This window comes from Nerophis lumbriciformis, linkage group LG32 (genome assembly GCF_033978685.3).
Source record: "Nerophis lumbriciformis linkage group LG32, RoL_Nlum_v2.1, whole genome shotgun sequence".
In the NCBI taxonomy this organism is placed as follows: Eukaryota; Metazoa; Chordata; class Actinopteri; order Syngnathiformes; family Syngnathidae; genus Nerophis; species Nerophis lumbriciformis.
In genome coordinates, this window is record NC_084579.2 from 5,267,261 (window position 1) to 5,287,449 (window position 20,189).

The 20,189-nt window shown below is 42.2% G+C and overlaps 2 protein-coding genes across 3 annotated transcripts; one reads left to right on the forward strand and one right to left on the reverse strand.

Annotated features, from left to right (window-relative positions):
* The first annotated feature begins 3,529 nt into the window (after positions 1 to 3,529).
* cldn5b (claudin 5b) lies at positions 3,530 to 4,392 on the forward strand. Its single transcript, XM_061926933.1, has one exon. The coding sequence runs from the start codon at positions 3,591 to 3,593 to the stop codon at positions 4,209 to 4,211; it is 621 nt and encodes a 206-aa protein (XP_061782917.1). The 5' UTR covers positions 3,530 to 3,590; the 3' UTR covers positions 4,212 to 4,392.
* On the reverse strand, positions 4,352 to 19,891 carry acads (acyl-CoA dehydrogenase short chain). Of its 2 annotated transcripts, XM_061926931.2 has the most exons (10): positions 19,631 to 19,891; positions 15,730 to 15,890; positions 15,485 to 15,634; positions 15,304 to 15,415; positions 11,212 to 11,363; positions 10,970 to 11,140; positions 10,762 to 10,899; positions 5,100 to 5,195; positions 4,984 to 5,040; positions 4,352 to 4,892 (listed from the first exon to the last, which is right to left on the reverse strand). In XM_061926931.2, the coding sequence occupies exons 1-10, from the start codon at positions 19,656 to 19,658 to the stop codon at positions 4,740 to 4,742; spliced, it is 1,218 nt and encodes a 405-aa protein (XP_061782915.1). In that variant the 5' UTR covers positions 19,659 to 19,891; the 3' UTR covers positions 4,352 to 4,739. The 2 variants fall into 2 exon arrangements, with proteins under 2 accessions (XP_061782915.1, XP_061782916.1); XM_061926932.1 differs by lacking the exon at positions 19,631 to 19,891 and having other exon boundaries at positions 15,485 to 15,650; positions 15,730 to 15,876.
* Positions 19,892 to 20,189: the final 298 nt, after the last annotated feature.

A 20,189-nucleotide genomic window follows, 5' to 3' on the forward strand; every position in this document is an offset into this window, starting at 1 on the left:
AGTGGGAGTTACAGGCAGCGTAGTCTTTTCTTCTTCCTAGGGGGCGCTAGAGCGCAATTTTGAGTTTTGGGGTTTGGTTTTTTTATTAAAAGGCAATTTTCGCAGGTCCTGATGTGTGGGTCAAATATGGTGAGTTTTGAAGCATGTTAAGTGGGTCAAATTAGTGCTCAAAGAGGCGGCGGAAGAAGAAAGAAAGAATAATAAAACCTTAGAATAACAATAGGTCCTTATGTCCCATTGCATAAGGACTCCCGAAGGGAGTCCTTATGCAATGGGCCATTGCGGGCCCTAATAAAACCTTAGAATAACAGTAGGTCCTTATGTCCCATTGCGGGCCCTAATGATAAAAAAATCAAGTCATCATAAAATGATCTAATTTGCTCTCTTACCTAGAACACTAGACTAAGATGTACACTAGGGGTGCCGACAGGAAGGCGAGAAACACTTTTTATTTCAACAGACTCTCGCGCCGTACCTGCCGTCAAAACTCTAAAGACCTACTGCACAGTTCCTATTTTCACAATAAAAGCCCTGCTTTATCCTGCCTTCACTAACAAAATAAGAATCTCAGAACGCTAGCAGGCTACAGAGTTTGCCTGCCAATGTATTTCTTGTAAAGTATATGAAAAGGGACAAATAAGATGCCACTTTCATGTGGTATTGGACAGAAAGGAGGACTTTATTTCTCCTCCATTTGAAAATGTGGACGTTATCATCACTACTGTCTGATTACAATCAATGCGAGTCATCAGAATCAGGTAATACACCAACTTATATTCTTGTCTTCATGAAAGAAATTAATCTATATGTGTTAAACATGCTTGTATTATCATTAAACACCTTTAACTTGTTAACAAAAACCTCTCTTTCAGGTAATAAATATAAAAGATATACAGTATATGAATGAGGTAGATCCCCTCCACTTGGCATACTTGCCAACCCTCCCGAATTTCAGTGCCTCTCCTGAAAATCTCCCGGGACAACCATTCTCCCGATTTCCAGCCGGACTTAAGGCACGCCCCCTCCAGGTCCGTGCGGACCTGAGTGAGGACAGCCTGTCGTCATTGATTGATTGATTGAGACTTGTATTAGTAGATTGCACAGTACAGTACATATTCCGTACAATTGACCACTAAATGGTAACACCCCAATAAGTTTTTACACTTGTTTAAGTCGGGGTCCACTTAAATCAATTCACGTCCGCCCTGGCCAACCAAAAAGTAACCACAGCACACTACACCGTGTAGTGTGCTGTGGTTACTTTTTGGTTGGCCAACGGTTTACTTTGTATTGCGCACCCTCACGGCAAGTGTGGGAGTCGGTTCTGAAGTATGAAGTAAAGAGACGTAACTTCGTCACCTCGCCTGGTTATTGACTCTAACCCAGAATATTACACTGCCCATACCTATGCTCCTTCGAAGGCTGTGCTACTGGCTGCAAAGCATTGCACTTTCAAATACAACAATGACTAGAAGAGTGTTGTGTGTGTATATGTGTAAATAAATGAACATTGAAATTCAAGTATTTATTTTATATATATATATATATATATATATATGTATGTGTGGGGAAAAAAATCACAAGACTATTTCATCTCTACAGGCCTGTTTCATGAGGGGGGGTTCCCTCAATCATCAGGAGATTTTAAGTTTTTCTTTCAAGCATAGGTTGCATCTTTTATTACCACTATTGTAAGGTGTGCTGGATGCAAGAATTTGCCATGTTATTGAATATTCAACAAATTCTTGCATTCAATAACATGGCAAATTCTTGCATCCAGCACACCTTACAATAGTGGTAATAAAAGATGCAACCTATGCTTGAAAGAAAAACTGTTTATTATTTACCGTCCAGACCTGTCATCCCTCAACAAGCGCAGCGAAATTGTAACAGCATGCCGCCACAGACGGAAACACCTCCTAGGTAACACATGAGCCAATCACCACGCCCCTACACCAGCCTGTACCCACCCACTCTGTGCCCTATATAATCCATGGTATGTGAATGCTCCCATTAAAATCTCCTGATGATTGAGGGAACCCCCCCTCATGAAACAGGCCTGTAGAGATGAAATAGTCTTGTGATTTTTTTTCCCCACACATACATATATTGCGCTCTACTACGGTATCGAGCACTATTTTTTGGATAACCTTATTAAGACATATATATATATATATATATATATATATATATATAATAAAATACATATATATATATATATTTTTTTTTTTTAAATTATATATATACATATAAATATTTATTTTATTTATATGTATATATATATATAATAATAAAATACATATATATATATATGCATTTTATTATATATATATATATATATATATATATATGGGCTTCATGGTGGCAGAGGGGTTAGTGCATTTGCCTCACAATACGAAGGTCCTGAGTAGTCTTGGGTTCAATCCCGGGCTCGGGATCTTTCTGTGTGGAGTTTGCATGTTCTCCCCGTGACTGCGTGGGTTCCCTCCGGGTACTCCGGCTTCCTCCCACCTCCAAAGACATGCACCTGGGGATAAGTTGATTGGCAACACTAAATTGGCCCTAGTGTGTGGATGTGAGTGTGAATGTTGTCTGTCTATCTGTGTTGGCCCTGCGATGAGCTGGCGACTTGTCCAGGGTGTACCCCGCCTTCCGCCCGATTGTAGCTGAGATAGGCTCCAGCGCCCCCCCAAAAGGGAATAAGCGGTAGAAAATGGATGGATGGATGGATATATATATACATATAAATAAAATAAATACTTGACTTTCAGTGAATTCTAGCTATATATATATATATATATATATATATACACACACACACATATATACAGTATATAGCTAGAATTCACTGAAAGTCAAGTATTTATTTTATTTATACACATATATATATATATATATATATATAAGAAATACTTGAATTTTAGTGAATTCTAGCTATAAATATACTCCTCCCCCCCCTCCAAATCTCCCGAATTTGGAGGTCTCTAGGTTGGCAAGTATGCCACTTGGTCAATTGAAAAAAAGCTCGCCTGCAGAAAAAGAGTGGGCACCCCTGATATCGATGTTTTGTTGTCCTAGTTTAGCATATACTGACCTACGTTGTACTGGTTTTAGTATCTTTAATGTAAAAAATGGTCCTCATATCCTTCAATTGTTCTGTGTGAAGTCCTGTTGTAGAAGTTGTGACAATGTTGTGTTGTTTAAATGTGTCATAGTGCAATGGATGTTGCCTTGAAAAAAAAAAAAAAAAGAATGTTTCTTCAGCTGGACTGACAGGAAGCTGACGTTTCCCGTAGAAGCCCCGCCTCCCAGCAACATTATCAGATTACAGCACTAAAGTATTTGCCTTAATTGATGTTCTGAAATGATGACTAAAGTCGTGCACATAGACTCAGGAGGCGGACACAAACCCCCCCCTCATGGAGACAAAGAGATACTTCACTCTGATTGGTCCAAAGCGTGGCTGAGAGGCGTTGGCACGAGTCCTTAAAAGCGGCGTGCGGGCGGAGCGCATGCAAGGCTTCCACGCAGCGCCGTCCACAGAGGAGCCTCCACAGGAACATCACATCACAGCAGCGGCGACGGCGAAGATGCTGGCGGCTATCTTGGAGCCGCTGGGCCTGGGCCTGTGCACGTGGGGCTCAATGCTGGTGATGGTGGCGTGCGTGCTGCCCACGTGGAAAGTGACAGCCTTCTTGGACTCCAACATCGTGGTGGCGCAGACCATGTGGGACGGTCTGTGGATGTCGTGCGTGGTCCAGTCCACGGGTCAGATGCAGTGCAAGGTGCACGACTCCATGCTGAGTCTGCCGCGCGACCTGCAGACGGCCCGCGCCCTGACGGTGGTCTCGGTCGTGCTGGGCGTGCTGGCGCTGGCCGCCACGTTGGCGGGGGCGCAGTGCACCAACTGCATCCGCCAGGAGGTGCTCAAGGCCCGCGCCGTGTACGCCGGCGGCCTCGTCTACGTCGTCAGCGGCGTGCTCGTTCTGGTTCCGCTCTGCTGGATGGCCGGCAACATCATCACGGACTTCCACGATCCCAAGGTGCCTCCCTCCAAGAAGAGGGAGATCGGGGCCGCCATCTACATTGGCTGGGCCGCCGCCGCGCTCCTCCTGCTGGGGGGCGGACTCCTCTGCTGCTCTTTTGGCCGTGCGGCAAGAAACCCTTACCCCGTCGAGTACACACACAGCGAGAAGAAGCTCTATGTGTGAACCAAAACTGAACCAGAACCAACATTATTTTCAACTCATCAATACTCCTATTCATCGATGACTTGTGTGGACACTTGATTAGGTACACCCTCTAATGATTTTTACCTGTATGAAATGTAAATATGCAAATGAGGATCCACTTTTTGATGTTTTTGTACTTTTATAAAGCTCTTTAAATAAATGTTGACTGTTTATTTATTCAAATGACATCACTCGTCAAGTCCTTATCAGAACAATCAGGAAGTCTATAAGGACCCAACCCCCCCCCCCCTTGGGGCCTCGCACGTTCACCTCACTGATAAGAAGTGTTAAACATTCAAATATGTACACACACACACACACACACTGAAAATGGTCATGTGACATCCAAGGTCACCCCTGTTGCCAGGAGATTGAACATAAAGTGAAAGTCTGGAGGGGGTAAAAAAAAAAAAAAAAAAGGCACAGTAAGTGAACTCACGACCGCCATGATGTCTGCTGAGGGCGTAGCACTTCCTGTTGGGGGTCCAGCCAAGTGACAGTCGGGGTCTACACTTGGTACTCCTTGAGCAGCTGCCCCGCTATGACCAGTCTTTGGATCTCGCTGGTGCCCTCGTAGATCTCGGTGATGCGAGCGTCGCGATAGTGGCGCTCAGCTGGCATGTCCGTCACGTAACCCATCCCCCCCAGAACCTGGATGGCCTGAAGTGTGACCCACAAGACAAAACATTAGGAATGATTCTAACGACATTAAAAAAAAGGGGGGCGGGGGGGTCTGCCTCTGGCGCCTCACCTGGTGAGAGCAGAACGTGGCGGCCTCGGAGGCGGCGAGCTTGGCCATGGCTGCTTCCTGGAGAGGAGTTTTATTGTGAAAGGGTTGCCGATAGGTGGTAGGCGGGTGGATTATACCTTGGTGAAGGGTCTTTTAGCATCGCGAAGGAGAGAAGCTTTCCACGTGAGGAGGCGGGCGCTCTCAACGGCCACGGCCATGTCGGCGATCTTGAACTAAACAAGCAAAGAGCTGTGTGAAGTAACACTCACACGCCACTTGGAGGTAACTGGATGACAATACGTTGTTTAAAGTAGGGCTGCAACAACTAATCGATTGAATTGATTAAAATCGATTATCAAAATAGCTGGCGATTAATTTAGTCATCGATTCGTTGGATCTACTTTATCATTTTTTAATTTATTTTTTTATGAACCTTTATTTATAAACTGCAACATTTACAAACAGCTGAGAAACAATAACCAAAATTAAAGCTGCAAGCAGCATTGGTTGGGCCCGCGTATTTGGCAGGTGCTAGTCCTAAGTGTCCCAATACTTTTGTCAAGTTTTAGTCCCAAGTGTCCCAATACTTTTGTCCAGTGTAAGTGTCCCAATACTTTTGTCCAGTGGTAGTCCTAAATTTCCCAATACTGTTGTCTACTTTTAGTCGTAAGTGTCCCAATACTTTTGTCAAGTTGTAGTCCCAAGTGTCCCAATACTTTTGTCCAGTTTTCGGCTTAAGTGTCCCAATACTTTTGTCCAGTGATAGTCATAACTGTCCCAAGACTTTTGTCTAGTGTACCTACCTAGTCTGCATTGTGTGGGCACGCTGGTGCATCCTGCTTTTAAGCAGCCATCTTAAAAAAACAGCAGCGCAGCAGCATCAGCGGTTCTTTGAAGGGTCATAAAATCAAAACCGGAGCAGGTATCAAAACTCTTTCGCCAACTTTTAATCAGAAGGGTTCAATCTCTCTCCTGTGTTAGTTTGAAGCTGAAACAACAAACGCGCTCAGAGGAGATAATGTTTGAAGAAAGGTGACCGGTTTTTACAAAAATTTTGTTTTGAAGGGGGAATAGCAAACTTCCTGTTGATTTTTGCTGGGGGTTGTCAATTTATGAAATGCAGTTCTAAGTGAGACCGACATAGAGGTTTTTGTTTCATGTCTCTCCGACCTTCCCAGTGGGAGTTACAGGCAGTTTTGTCATTTTTTTCTTCCGAGGAGCAGTTTTTTCTGCGTTTTATTCAAAAATTGCGGTAGAGCGCAATTTTGAGATTTGGGGTTAGGTTTTTTTATTAGATCGCAATTTTTGCCAGTCCTGATGTGTGCGTTCAGTTTGGTGAGTTTTGAAGCATGTTAAGGGGGTCAAATTACAGATCAAAGAGGCAAAAGTGACTGTTTTTAGTACTTTTTTGTCTTGAAGGGGGAATTGCCAACTTCCTGTTGATTTTAGCCCGAGAATGTACTATTATAAAATCTAGGTCTGAGTCAGACCTACATAGAGGTTTTTGTTTCATGTCTCTCCGACCTTCCTAGTGGGAGTTACAGGCAGTCTAGTTTTTTTTTTTTTCCTAGGGGGCGCTAGAGCGCAATTTTGAGTTTTATGGTTCATTTTTTTTTTTTTAAAGGCAATTTTCGCAGGTCCTGATGTGTGGGTCAAATATGGTGAGTTTTGAAGCATGTTAAGTGGGTCAAATTACAGTTTAATGTGGCGGCGGAAGAATAAAGACTAAAGAATAATAAAACCTTACAAATTCAATAGGTCCTTATGTCCCATTGCATAAGGAGTCCTTATACAATGGGCCATGCGGGCCCTAATAAGTATGGTGCCAGTATGCTGGTTTTTCCCCGATAAAATACTGGAAAGGATAGAAATGTAGTTTGTCTCTTTTATTCGATTATTAATCGAAGTAATAATCGACAGATTAATCGATGATCAAATGAGTTGTTAGTTGCAGCCCTAGTTTAAAGTGTAACATGTCAGCTACTATGGCAATAGTATGCTAACTATTATTAACTTATGTATGACAATATTAGCAACATGATTTACCTTTATAGTTTAGCAACTTGACAATAACAACGCCGGAAATGTGTCCCGTGAAAAAGCGTCCGACCGGAACTCTAATAACTAAAAGGCGGTATAGCTCGGTTGGTAGAGTGGCCGTGCCAGCAACTTGAGGGTTGCAGGTTCAATCCCCACTTCTGCCATCCTAGTCACTGTCGTTGTGTCCTTAGGCAAGACACTTTACCCACCTGCTCCCAGTGCCACCCACACTGCTTTAAATGTAACTTAGGTATTAGGTTTCACTATGTAAAAGCGCTTTGAGTCACTAGAGAAAAGCGCTATATAAATATAATTCACTTCACTAAAGTTACTTGGGTGAATAATGTAAACTCACTACACCGGTATGTTTTAGTGCTTTCATGGTGAGTTTACTGACAGATATAAGTAAGAACTTTACACTACTTTATATTAGAAATGGCAACAGCAGAGGATGAATGCCCCATAACAAGAAGATAGAGAAAAAGAAGAAGCTTATCGACTACGGCGTCGGCACGGACTACACGCAGATTTTCAAGACTTATGCAGATCCCAAATACAGATCAGCGGGTACCAGAAGGTAAGAAAAGTTGCTTTTGCGTAATATTGCAAAACAAAACGCCATGTTATGTTTGTTGTCTTCTCCCTGCCTTCTCTATTGGTTTTTTCAGTTTCTTCCACAGTCTTTTGTCCCCAACGAGGCACACCTGCTGCTAATCATCTCCTGGTAGTATTTAAGTGCGTCTCCACCAGCTGGTCCCCGCCGGTTATTGTTCCTGAACTCAGCTCTGACATGTGCTACCTTGATTCTGCTTCCCTGGTATGTTGCCTTCGCATATTTCTGTTATATTGACTTTGTTGTGTTTTTGTTTTCCTAGCCACCTTGTTTTAGAGGACTAGTTTTTGCCACGCTGTGTGCGTCCTGACCTTCGCTCCGCCAACCTCTGAAAGAGACTACTTTTATTATATTTCCCATGGTGTGCACTTTGCCCCATCACCCTTAGTTACCATTTTGGACTTATTAAATATTTTCATTTGTTATCGCTTCCCTTGCCTCCATTCTCTGCATCCCGGGGTCCACCCTTGAACTCTATCTTAACACGCCAGATAATAAGTCTTACCTTATACACACACCATAATAATACTCCTATGTTGAAGCACAGTACAATCCATCAAGCGGTGCAGCTTCACAGCTTACCGAAGTCATACTAAAACATTTTGAGCGCCGTGTGTAATGTACTATATTTTCAATGGAACATATAACATTTTCGTGTTGTTTACTTAAGTCACATTGCAGTCTACACGTATCTCTTATGTGTGACTGCCATCTACTGGTCACACTTATTACACCATGTACCAAATAAAATTGCTATGAGGTCAATAAGCACAACCAAAATGATTCCGTACATAAGGACTACAAGGCGCACTGTTGATTTTTGAGAAAAACAAAGGATTTTAGGTGCGCCTTATAGTCCGAAAAATTTGGTAGATAGGAAGGCAAGACTTTGATTTAAAATTTTCGGGACTTCTGCACATCCCAAATACACATAAGCAGGTACCAAAAAGTGAGAAAAGTTGGTTTTGCATAATAGGGTCCCTTTAAATTGACTCGGCAGCACCACCTGTCGTTGCAAAGTGCGAATTACTGGTGCTCTAAGTGCAAGCGTGTGACTCTATAGAAGTTTTTTTTTGTTTTTTTACTTGCAAAACATTTTTTTATTAAATGAAATTGTTTTTATACTTGCGAATAGGGATGTCCGATAATATCGGACTGCCGATATTATCGCCCGTTAAATGCTTTAAAATTTTAATATTGGAAATTATCGGTATCTGTTTCAAAATTAGCGGTATCGGTTTCAAAAAGTAAAATGTATGACTTTTTAAAACGCCGCCGTGTACACGGACGTAGGTAGAAGTAAAGAGCGCCAATAAACCTTAAAAGGCACTTCCTTTGCGTGCCGGCCCAATCACATAATATCTACGGCTTTTCACACACACAAGTGAATGCAAGTCATACTTGGTCAACAGCCATACAGGTCACACTGAGGGTGGCCGTATAAACAACTTTAACACTGTTACAAATATGCGCAACACTGTGAACCCACACCAAACAAGAATGACTAACACATTTCGGGAAAACAGCCGCACCGTAACACAACAGAAACACAACAGAACAAATACCGTATTTTCCGCACCATAAGCCGCCCTGGGTTATAAGCCGCGCCTTCAATGAACGGCATATTTCAAAACTTTGTCCACCTATAAGCCGCCCCGTGTTATAAGCCGCATCTAACTGCGCTAAAGGGAATGTCAAAAAAACAGTCAGATAGGTCAGTCAAACTTTAATAATATATTAAAAACCAGCGTGATGTGGGCGCGCATGGAGTCGTATAGCAACATGGACGGAGCTGCTGAAAAAAGCCACCCGGCCTCTTCGCGTAAACTTACCTTAACCACTCGCTCATCTTTTCTTCATCCAGCCATCCCTTCGAGTTAGCTTTTATGATGACGCCGGCTGGAAAGGTCTCTTTTGGCAAGGTCTTCCTTTTGAATATCACCATGGGTGGAAGTTTCTGGCCATTAGCATGGCAAGCTAGAACCACAGTGAAGGACGACTTCTCATTCCCTGTGGTGCGAATATTCACCGTACGTGCTCCCGTTGTATCCACAGTGCGGTTCACAGGAATATCAAAAGTCAGTGGAACCTCGTCCATGTTGATAATGTTCTCTGGCCGGATCTTTTTTTCAGCTATCTTGTTTTTACAATATGCACGGAAAGTAGCCAGCTTTTCTTGAAAGTCTTTAGGCAGTTGCTGTGAAATAGTAGTCCGTGTGTGGATGGAGAGATTGCGTCTTTTCATGAACCGGATCCCTGTCGCTTAGTAGGAGCCATTTTGTGGTCTTTACAGATGTAAACACACAAAGGAAATGAAACGTACGGTATATCCGCGCGCTTTTTCTTCTTCTACGGGGGCGGGTGGTTGCTTACAGTAGAAGAAGAAGCGCTTCCTCTTCTATGGGGGCGGGTGCTTACCTTGGCGGTTGCTTGCCGTAGAAGAAGAAGCGCTTCCTGTTCTACGGGGAAAAAAGATGGCGGCTGTTTACCGTAGTTGCGAGACCTAAACTTTATGAAAATGAATCTTAATATTAATCCATATATAAAGCGCACCGGGTTATAAGCCGCACTGTCAGCTTTTGAGTAAATTTGTGGTTTTTAGGTGCGGCTAATAGTGCGGAAAATACGGTACCCAGAACCTCTTGCAGCACTAACTCTTCCGGGACGCTACAATATACAACCCCCCCTTCCCCCCCAACCTCAACCTCTTCATGCTCTCTCAGGGAGAGCATGTCCCAAATTCCAAGCTGCTGTTTTGAGGCATGTTAAAAAAAAGAATGCACTTTGTGACTTCGATAATAAATATGGCAGTGCCATGTTGGCATTTTCTTCCATAACTTGAGTTGATTTATTTTGGAAAACCTTGTTACATTGTTTAATGCATCCAGCGGGGCATCACAACAGAATTAGGCATAATAATGTGTTAATTCTACGACTGTATATATTGGTATCGGTTGATATCGGAATTGGTAATTAAGATTTGGACAATATCGGAATATCGGATATGGGCAAAAAAGCCATTATCGGACATCTCTACTTGTGAGTAAAAACATTTGTGTGTGTTTGGCAGTAATTTCACTACATGGTGATTCACTTTGGCTCAAGCTACAAAGGTCAGCATCACACGGAGCGCCGACGCGTGTCACCTGGATGGCTTGCAGCTTTCCGATGGGCGCTCCGAAAGCGCTGCGTTTGTGTGCGTAGTCTGCGGCGCAGTCCAGCGACGCCTGAGCGATGCCGAGCGCCTGAGCGGCAATGCCGATGCGTCCGCTGTCCAACGTTTGCTGAAGGGACGAAACGTCATATTCTAGCATGCGTTTGTCGAAGAGTGACGGGGGGAGAGCGGGTCCTTACCATGGCGATTTTGAAGCCGGCGCCGCGAGGACCCAGCATGTGGTCGAGCGGGATTCTGCAGTCCTCCAGGATGATGTTGGCGGTGGACGAGGCCTTGATGCCCAGCTTGTCCTCCTTCTTCCCCAGCGAGAGGCCCGGGTGGGGCATGGGGATCAGGAAGGCACTGATGCCCTGTGGGTCCATTCAGGAGACCAAAATCAGACTACAGTTAGACCATATTTCTGCAAGAGGGGACAGCATGCCTTGTGTTTGAGCTTCTTGTCGGTGGTGGCGAAGACGACGGTGGCCGAGGCGTCCCAGCTGTTGGTGATCCACGCTTTGGTCCCGTTCAGGACCCACTCGTCCCCGTCCTGATGGGCCACGGTGGATGCGGCGCCCGCGTCGCTGCCGTTCCCTTTGAGACATGAGAGTCAGGAATTGTGATGCTGTAATCCTCCGACATCAGCCTACAGCAGTGATTCTCAAACCGTGTGGTACGCCGGCTCCATCTAGTGCAGGGATGTCAAACTGAGGGCCACATCATAGTTAGAGCTGCCATCAGAGGGCCGCTTGTACTAACTAACATGATTTTTTTCCCCCCATGCATTTAAATAATAAATGTTTTTTTTCATATACACTGTATAAACATCTGGTGGTGACTTGTCCAGGTTGTACCCGCGCAGAGGTGGGTAGAGTAGCCAGAAATTGTACTCAAGTAAGAGTACTGTTACTTTAGAGATTTATTACTCAAGTAAAAGTAAGGAGTAGTCACCCAAATATTTACTTGAGTAAAAGTAAAAAGTATGTTGTAAAAAAACTACTCAAGTACTGAGTAACTGATGAGTAACATACACACACATATCATATATATATATATATATATATATACACACACACACACACACACACACACACATATACATATGTATATATATACACACACACATATATATATATATATTTATATATATACATACATTGATATATACAATATATAATTTATATATATTTTTTGCCGTTTTTGTTTACATGTTAATAGTGTTTTAATGAATATACATGCATGTTTAACACATATAGATTCCTTTCTTTCATGAAGACAAGAATATAAGTTGGTGTATTACCTGATTCTGATGACTTGCATTGATTGGAATCAGACAGTAGTGATGACAAACGTCCACGTTTTCAAATGGAAGAGAAAAAAAGTTCCTCCTTTCTGTCTAATACCACATGAAAGTGGTTGGTTTTTGGCATCTTATATGTCCAGCTTCCATATTCGTTTTTATACACTTTACAAGAAATACATTGGCGGCAAACTCCGTAGCTTGCTAGCTTGTTTGCGCAGGCTTTCGGAGACTCTTATTTTGAAAGCGCAGGCGCGATGGAGCGGCACTTTTATTGTGAAGACAGGAACTGTGCAGTCAGCCTATAGGCTTTTGACGGGGTGTTCGGTTGAAATAAAAATGGTCTTTTTTCCTTCACACTTTTGATTGATTGATTGGAACTTGTATTAGTAGATTGCACAGTACAGTACATATTCCGTACAATTGACCACTAAATGGTAACACCCCAATAAGTTTTTCAACTTGTTTAAGTCAGGTCATGTGACCCCTGGCTCTGTTTGATTGGTCCAACGTCACCAGTGACTGCATCTGATTGGTGGAACGGAGTGAACGTCACCAGTGACTGTATTTGTTGAAACGCAGGCACTACGAAGGTCTGTCTGACAGACCAAAACAAACAAAGCGTGCATTAACAGATCGATAAAAATTAGTAGCGAGCTGAATGTAGATAAAAGTAGCGGAGTAAAAGTAGCGTTTCTTCTCTATAAATATACTCAAGTAAAAGTAAAAGTATGTCGCATTAAAACTACTCTTAGAAGTACAATTTATCCCAAAAGTTACTCAAGTAGATGTAACGGAGTAAATGTAGCGCGTTACTACCCACCTCTGTACCCGCCTACCGCTCATGTGCAGCTGGGATAGGCTCCAGCAACCTCCGTGACCCTGAAAGGGACATGCTGTAGAAAATGGACGGATGGATAAAAATCTGTCCATTTTAAAGTAAAAAACTGACATTTAACTTATTTTTTTTACAACATAAAGTAATACAGTAAATGGAAGAGTACAAATGGGGTTTCTTTTTACGGTGTGTGGTTTTTTTTTGGTTTTTTTACAACATAGTGTAAATACAAAAACAGTAGCACTGTTTTTTTTTTTAATTCTGGCATCTGATCTGCCATTTTTTTTTTACTTTACTTTAACCTCTTAAGGCACAAGGTGTTGTTTTTTTTTACATGCTTTTTTTAATTTATCTTTGCTATTTGGGCTTATTGGACCCTAATTAGAATAAAAACTAAGAAATCATCTTTTGATAACGTGTACTTCATGTTTAGTGACATGCTAATTCTTATTTTTACACTTCTTTTTCCAAATTCCATTGTATGTTATACTCTTCTGACACCACCAGATGGCAGTATAAGTGTCCACATAAGACCCCAATTCAGTAGTGTACACAATTTTGGAAATAAGAGCTAAAAAGGTGCTGTCCACGCATGTGGCCACTAAGCCTTTAATAATTCCATTTACAGTAAGACACTGTAAAAACAACCATAGATTTTACGGTGTATATATATATATATATATATATATATATATTAGAGATGCGCGGTTTGCGGACACAACCGCGGAGTCCGCGGAGTCCGCGGAGTCCGCGGATTATCCGCGGTTCGGGCGGTTGAAATAAAAAAAATTAGATTTTATCCGCGGGTCGGGTCGGGCGGTTGAAATAAAAAAAAATTTGATTTTAAATAGATTCAGGCGGGTGGCAGTTAAACCAATTGGGAAATATATATACATAGTTAAATGTTGTTACCCACATACGAAAAACGAGCAGGCACCTGCAGCATATGCCACAACAGAAGAAGAAAAAAAAAAGAGAGATGGACACTTTTACGGAGCGGAGAAGGGACGCCTCGCCGGGGTCCGGGACTGAGGCCCCTTCCCCCGAGAGGGCCCCACCGGGAGCCGTAGCCGAGGTGATCCGCGAGAAGGGCCCGACGCACGTCCAGGGTCACCACCGCGCCCACCGCACCGACACCCCGCCTCGTCCGCCTTCGCCGCGGCCGGCGTCACGCGCAGCAGGTAAGCAGCTTACCTGCCCGCCACCGGCTCGTAACAGGGGTCACTCGATCCGCGCGCTCCGCCCGCGCAGCTTACCTGCCGCGACGAGTAGGATGGCCCCCGCGGTGCGCGAAGCCTCGGGCGCGAGCCCGGGGGGAGCCGCCGCGGGTGGAGGGACATCGCACCTCCACGCGCTTGGAGGTGCGCTCAGTGCGGCTCCCAGATGATTGCGAACTGGTGTGCGTCTGGGCCGTGACAGCGTGGCACGCATTGAATGTCTCTGCTGTAATTGGATCAGTCTCCTTTCTTTAACAGGCAAAAGCTTTATAACCTCACTAATGCCTTGCATCGTCTATATTAGATATATAACAACGGGCGGGTGCGGGCGGATGCGGTTTGATTAAATGTTAGATCGGGTGGATGGCGGATGGTTGACGACTTTTGTGATGCGGTTGCGGATGAAATAATTGCCTATCCGCGCATCTCTAATATATATATACACATATATACACACACATATATATATATATGCACACACACACACACACACACACACACACACACACACACACACACACACACACACACACACACACACACACACACACACACACACACACACACACACACACACACACACACACACACACACACACACACACACACACACACAGAAAAATGTAATGGATAACGTGCCTTGAAATCATAAATCAAGCAAAGTATTTGTTTGTTTGTATTTTGAAAAAAAAATGTTTGGAAAGCATGATAATATGATATTTGTTGCAGTGTTGGATACTACTGAAATTGAAAAGGTATGCAATCTAATTTTTTCTATCAAAATGGAAAAACCAAATCCATTTATAGGAAGATATAAGGTACTTTACTGACGCCAATTTTTTTCAGGTCTCCGCGGGCCACGTAAAATGATGTGGCGGGCCAGCTGTGGCCCCCGGCTGGGCCTTGAGTTTGACACAGGTGATCTTGTGGTACACCAAATAACCACTTAATAGTCAAACACAGTGTTACTGTTCAAACTTTGTGGCAAAAAATATTAAAGACTTGTTAAATAAAATGTCTGCCTTGTTTTAATGAATACTTAGGCCTACTATGCAAGTGTATTTTAATCTTGGTCATTATGGTGGTACTTGGAGGGCCAATTGTTTTCTGAAGCAGTACTTGGTGACAAAAGTTTGAGAATCACTGCTCTAGGGGACGGCCAAAGCCACCTCACCATACCTGGTTCACTCAGAGAGAAACAGCCCACTTTTTCTCCGCTGGTGAAAGGTGTGATCCATTTGTGTTTCTGTTCTTCAGTACCGAACTTGAGGACGGGTCCCAGGTAGAGAGACTGAAGAGGAAACACACAAGAGATACAGTAACGACGTCACTCGTCCCAAGCGAACAGAAAGCGACTCACGTTGTTGACAGAAACCACCACTCCAGTGCTGGCGCAGCCCCGGCTGATCTCCTCCATGGCGACGCTGTAAGCCAGGTAGTCCATCCCGGCTCCGCCCAGCTCCTCAGGGACCTCCATGGCCATCACCCCCATGGCTCCCAGCTCTAAAATCTGCATGTCAAGAACACTGATGACCCAGAGTTGAACACACCCTGCGTTGCTCGGCTAGTTAGCACAACAGAGGCTCAGTAGGCAGAAGTGTGCACCTGTTTGGCGGGGTAGAACTGCTCCTTGTCCAGCTTGGAGGCGATGGGGGTCAGCTCTCGGTCAGCAAAGTCTCTGCATGTCTGTCTGAGGATCTGATGGGTCTCCGGCAGCTCGGCCAGCTGCGACACACCCCGACAGCCCCTCAGACAACGGCCCAGAGCTGAGGACCAAATCAAATATTAGCTCTTAGGCTTGCTGCGTGAAGACCACATCAAACATTACGACATTATGACATCAGAGGTTCAGCTGTCTTTCAGAAGAAAAACATAAGAACGAGTTTAAAAAGTAGATGCTTGGATGATTCCTTAAAATGTTCCAGTTCCATTCACACATTTAAAAAAGATGGATGGATGGATGGATGGATAGATATTTATTGTCATTGCACAAGTACAACGAAACTTTGTTTTCAGCACAAACCCGTTCAAGATTAGACAAACAAACAGTGTACAGGGTTACAGAACAGGAACGCTGATGGGTCGCCACAAGGCAATCTAGACTGGGCTCCTAAGGGGGCCCAGTCTGGAGTGGGACAAAACCTCCATAGCAAAGCACATATACATACATATTACAACATACATCTCGAGATATCTAGCAACAGAGGGAAGGGAGTGCGGGGTAATGGTGGTAGGCCGCAGCCCTCGGCGCTGACCATCCTTTCATCACCCCTACGGGATTTGTGTCGAGGGCGTTGGGTTGGGGGGGAGGGGTATGTTTGGCGTATGTTTTTTTGGATGCATGTTTGTGTGTAAGCCTACAGTGTCTCCCCGTTCCGCGGCCTTGATCTTGCGCAGCCAATAAGTCCAAAGTCAACAACAACAGGTGTGTGTGTGTCCATGAGAGACAAGAAGGGAGTTTGTTGTGTCTTTGCCACACTGTCCTTCGGGAGAGTCTCGAAGCCAGGGAAACAATCCAAGTTAGAATGTTTTGTATACGAGTGAAAATAACATTTGCTTTTCACTCTAAATTGTCTATGACTGGTCCTAAAAAATCCTGTGGGGCAGACACACTTTAAGACCAATGTCTTGGAAAAAATATATCACTCTTGAATCAACACAGTAGTTAATAATATGATTAATGTTAATTACACACTAAATGTGGGATAGAAATAATAATGGAAGTATAATTGTTTGTATATAGTATATAATTGGTACAAAGATTTAACTAACACGTGTACAAGGATATTTCAACATGTCTTTACTGTGTATATAATTGAACAATGTTTATGTTGTGTACAAGGTGTATTTATAATATGTTGTGCAAAGGAAATTTCATAATTTTTGGAAGCTCATCTTGTAGGGCTGCGAATCTTTGGGTGTCCCACGATTCGATTCAATATCGATTCTTGGGGGTCACGATTCGATTATAAATCGATTTTTTTCGATACAGCGTGATTCTCGATTCAAAAAACGATATTCTTCCGATTCAAAAGGATTCTCTATTTATTCAATACATAGGATTTCAGCAGGATCTACCCCAGTCTGCTGACATGCAAGCAGAGTAGTAGATTTTTGTAAAAAGCTTTTATAATTGTAAAGGACAATGTTTTATCAACTGATTGCAATAATGTAAATTTGTTTTAACTATTAAATGAACCAAAAATATGACTTATTTTATCTTTGTGAAAATATTGGACACAGTGTGTTGTCAAGCTTATGAGATGCGATGCAAGTGTAAGTCACTGTGACACTATTGTTCTTTTTTTTTTATAAATGTCTAATGATAATGTCAATGAGGGATTTTTAATCACTGCTATGTTGAAATTGTTACTAATATTGATACTGTTGTTGATAATATTCATTTTTGTTTCACTACTTTTGGATTGTTCTGTGTCGTGTTTGTGTCTCCTCTCAATTGCTCTGTTTATTGCAGTTCTGAGTGTTGCTGGGTCGGGTTTGGTTTTGGAATTTGATTGCATTGTTATGGTATTACTGTGTATTGTTTTGTTGGATTGATTAATAAAAAAAATAAAAAAATAAAAATAAAAATAAAAAAACAAGAAAAAATCGATTTTTGAAAAATGAGAATCGATACTGAATCGCAGAGGTGGGTAGTAACGCGCTACATTTACTCCGTTACATCTACTTGAGTAACTTTTGGGATAAATTGTACTTCTAAGAGTAGTTTTAATGCAACATACTTTTACTTTTATTTAAGTATATTTATAGAGAAGGAACGCTACTTTTACTCCGCTACTTTTATCTACATTCAGCTCGCTACTCCCTACTAATTTTTATCGATCTGTTAATGCACGCTTTGTTTGTTTTGGTCTGTCAGACAGACCTTCAAAGTGCCTGCCTTACTGGTGACGTTTCACTTCGTTCCACCAATCAGATGCAGTCACTGGTGACGTGGGACCAATCAAACAGAGACAGTTGGTCACATGACCTGACTTAAACAAGTTGAAAAACTTATTGGGGTGTTACCATTTAGTGGTCAATTGTACGGAATATGTACTGTACTGTGCAATCTAATAATAAAAGTTCCAATCAATCAATCAAAAGTGTGAAGGAAAAAATATCCTTTTTTTATTTCAACCGTACATCCCGTCAAAAGCCTCAAGACTGACCGCACATGAGGACGTTCCTGTCTTCACAATAAAAGTGCCGCTCCATCGCGCCTGCGCTTTCAAAACAAGAGTCTCTGAAAGCCAGCGCAAACAAGCCAGCAAGCTACGGAGTTTGACGCCAATATATTTCTTGTAAAGTGTATAAAAACGAATATGGGAGCTGGACAAATAGGATGCCAAAAACCCACCACTTTCATGTGGTATTAGACAGAAAGGAGGAACTTTTCTTCTCCTCCATTTGAAAACGTGGACATTATCATCACTACTGTCTGATTCCAATCAATGCAAGTCATCAGAATCAGGTAATACACCAACTTATATTCTAGTCTTCATGAAAGAAAGGAATCTATATGTTAAACATGCATGTATATTCATTAAAACACCTTTAACATGTAAACAAAAACAGCAAAATAAATACATATAAATGATATACTGTATATATCAATGTATATGTATATATATATATATATGTGTGTGTGTGTGTGTGTATGTTACTCATCAGTTACTCAGTACTTGAGTAGTTTTTTCACAACATACTTTTTACTTTTACTCAAGTAAATATTTGGGTGACTACTCCTTACTTTTACTTGAGTAATAAATCTCTAAAGTAACAGTACTCTTACTTGAGTACAATTTCTGGCTACTCTACCCACCTCTGGTGAATCGTACAACGTGAGAATGGCGATTTGAATTTGAATCGATTTTTTTCCCACACCATCTTGTATTTGACATTGTTTATAGCGTTAGGCGCAATAAGTGTTCAACTTCAGCCTAAACCCTTTCAGTCTGCAACATTTTCAATTTATGAACGTACAACTTTTTGTTTATGTAAAACTTTTTGTTTATTTTGTTGACCACTGACCGAAGAAATAATCAACTAAAATAATAAACTAAACATAAGCTCACAAGCTAGCTGCATGCTAAGTAGGTGAAAGGTCGACCTCAGTTAATTTCGTCTCATAATTCAACTGAATGATCACAAATGAAACGTATGGAATCCTGCTACATAACCGGCTTTATTTTTTTTACACTTTTCACTAAAAACAGCTTATTTCTTTGATTTACCTCTACTTAGCTAACCTCGCTTAGGTGACTAACATGTCAACTAAACAAGACACAAATCACCTAGCGTGTTAAAATGAAATCTTTCGATGAGTTTAATTATTATAGTTAGGGATGTCAAAGCTTAAAAACATTAGCGAGGCTAACTTAACTGCACCGGCTAGCTAGGCTAACTGACTGTTTGGCGCAAACACAACCAGCAAGCAGCTCACGTCCGCGGGCAAAAGACGTTTTATTATTAATTTGATATACTTTTTGTCAAAAGTGCTCACCTTTCCTTGCAGTAAAAAGAGCAGCCATGGTTGATGTTCTCTCTGCTCAGTTAGCAGGTTACTTGTCGTGCAGCACGATGCTGCCTTCAGGAACCGTCAGATTTATTCCAAACGATAAACGCGCACCGACAAGTTTAAGTTTAACATGTTTGGCTGCGGCGTGAATTGTTAATAATTGCTAAAATGGTGGCCGTACGTCAATTTTAGATACAACTTTGGTCAAGCTGCACTATATGGGTTGATTATTATCATTTCCATTCGGGAATACTCGGAAAAGTTACGCATCTTTGGACGTGAAGGCAACACGTGACCTACGTTTTTTTTACGGTGGTGACGTTATCACGTTGAACGCTCTATTAAACTTTTGCTTGCTTGCTTAAAAAATATATTTTAACATGAAATGTTTTTTAGGTTGCATGTTTTAATACGTTGGTAATTGTTTATTTGTGAATTATAACGATAAAAATATGATTACACAATTTAAGATACCGGAAACAGAATCTTCCGGATGTTGTTTTTTGTCTTTAATTTAAATTTTTGGCGTTTGAATTTTGTAAAG

What these genes read in the sequence shown, in the direction of transcription:
- cldn5b (XM_061926933.1), top strand. Translation starts at nt 3,591, where the DNA reads ATGCTGGCGGCTATCTTGGAGCCGCTGGGCCTGGGCCTGTGCACGTGG.
- acads (XM_061926931.2), bottom strand. Translation starts at nt 19,658, where the DNA reads ATGGCTGCTCTTTTTACTGCAAGGAAAG. An exon ending in TCTTTTTACTGCAAGGAAAG is followed by an intron (nt 15,891 to 19,630) that starts GTGAGCACTTTT and finishes TTTGGTCCTCAG; the next exon opens with CTCTGGGCCGTTGTCTGAGG. An exon ending in GAAAGCTGCAAGCCATCCAG is followed by an intron (nt 5,196 to 10,761) that starts GTGACACGCGTC and finishes TTGCTTGTTTAG; the next exon opens with TTCAAGATCGCCGACATGGC.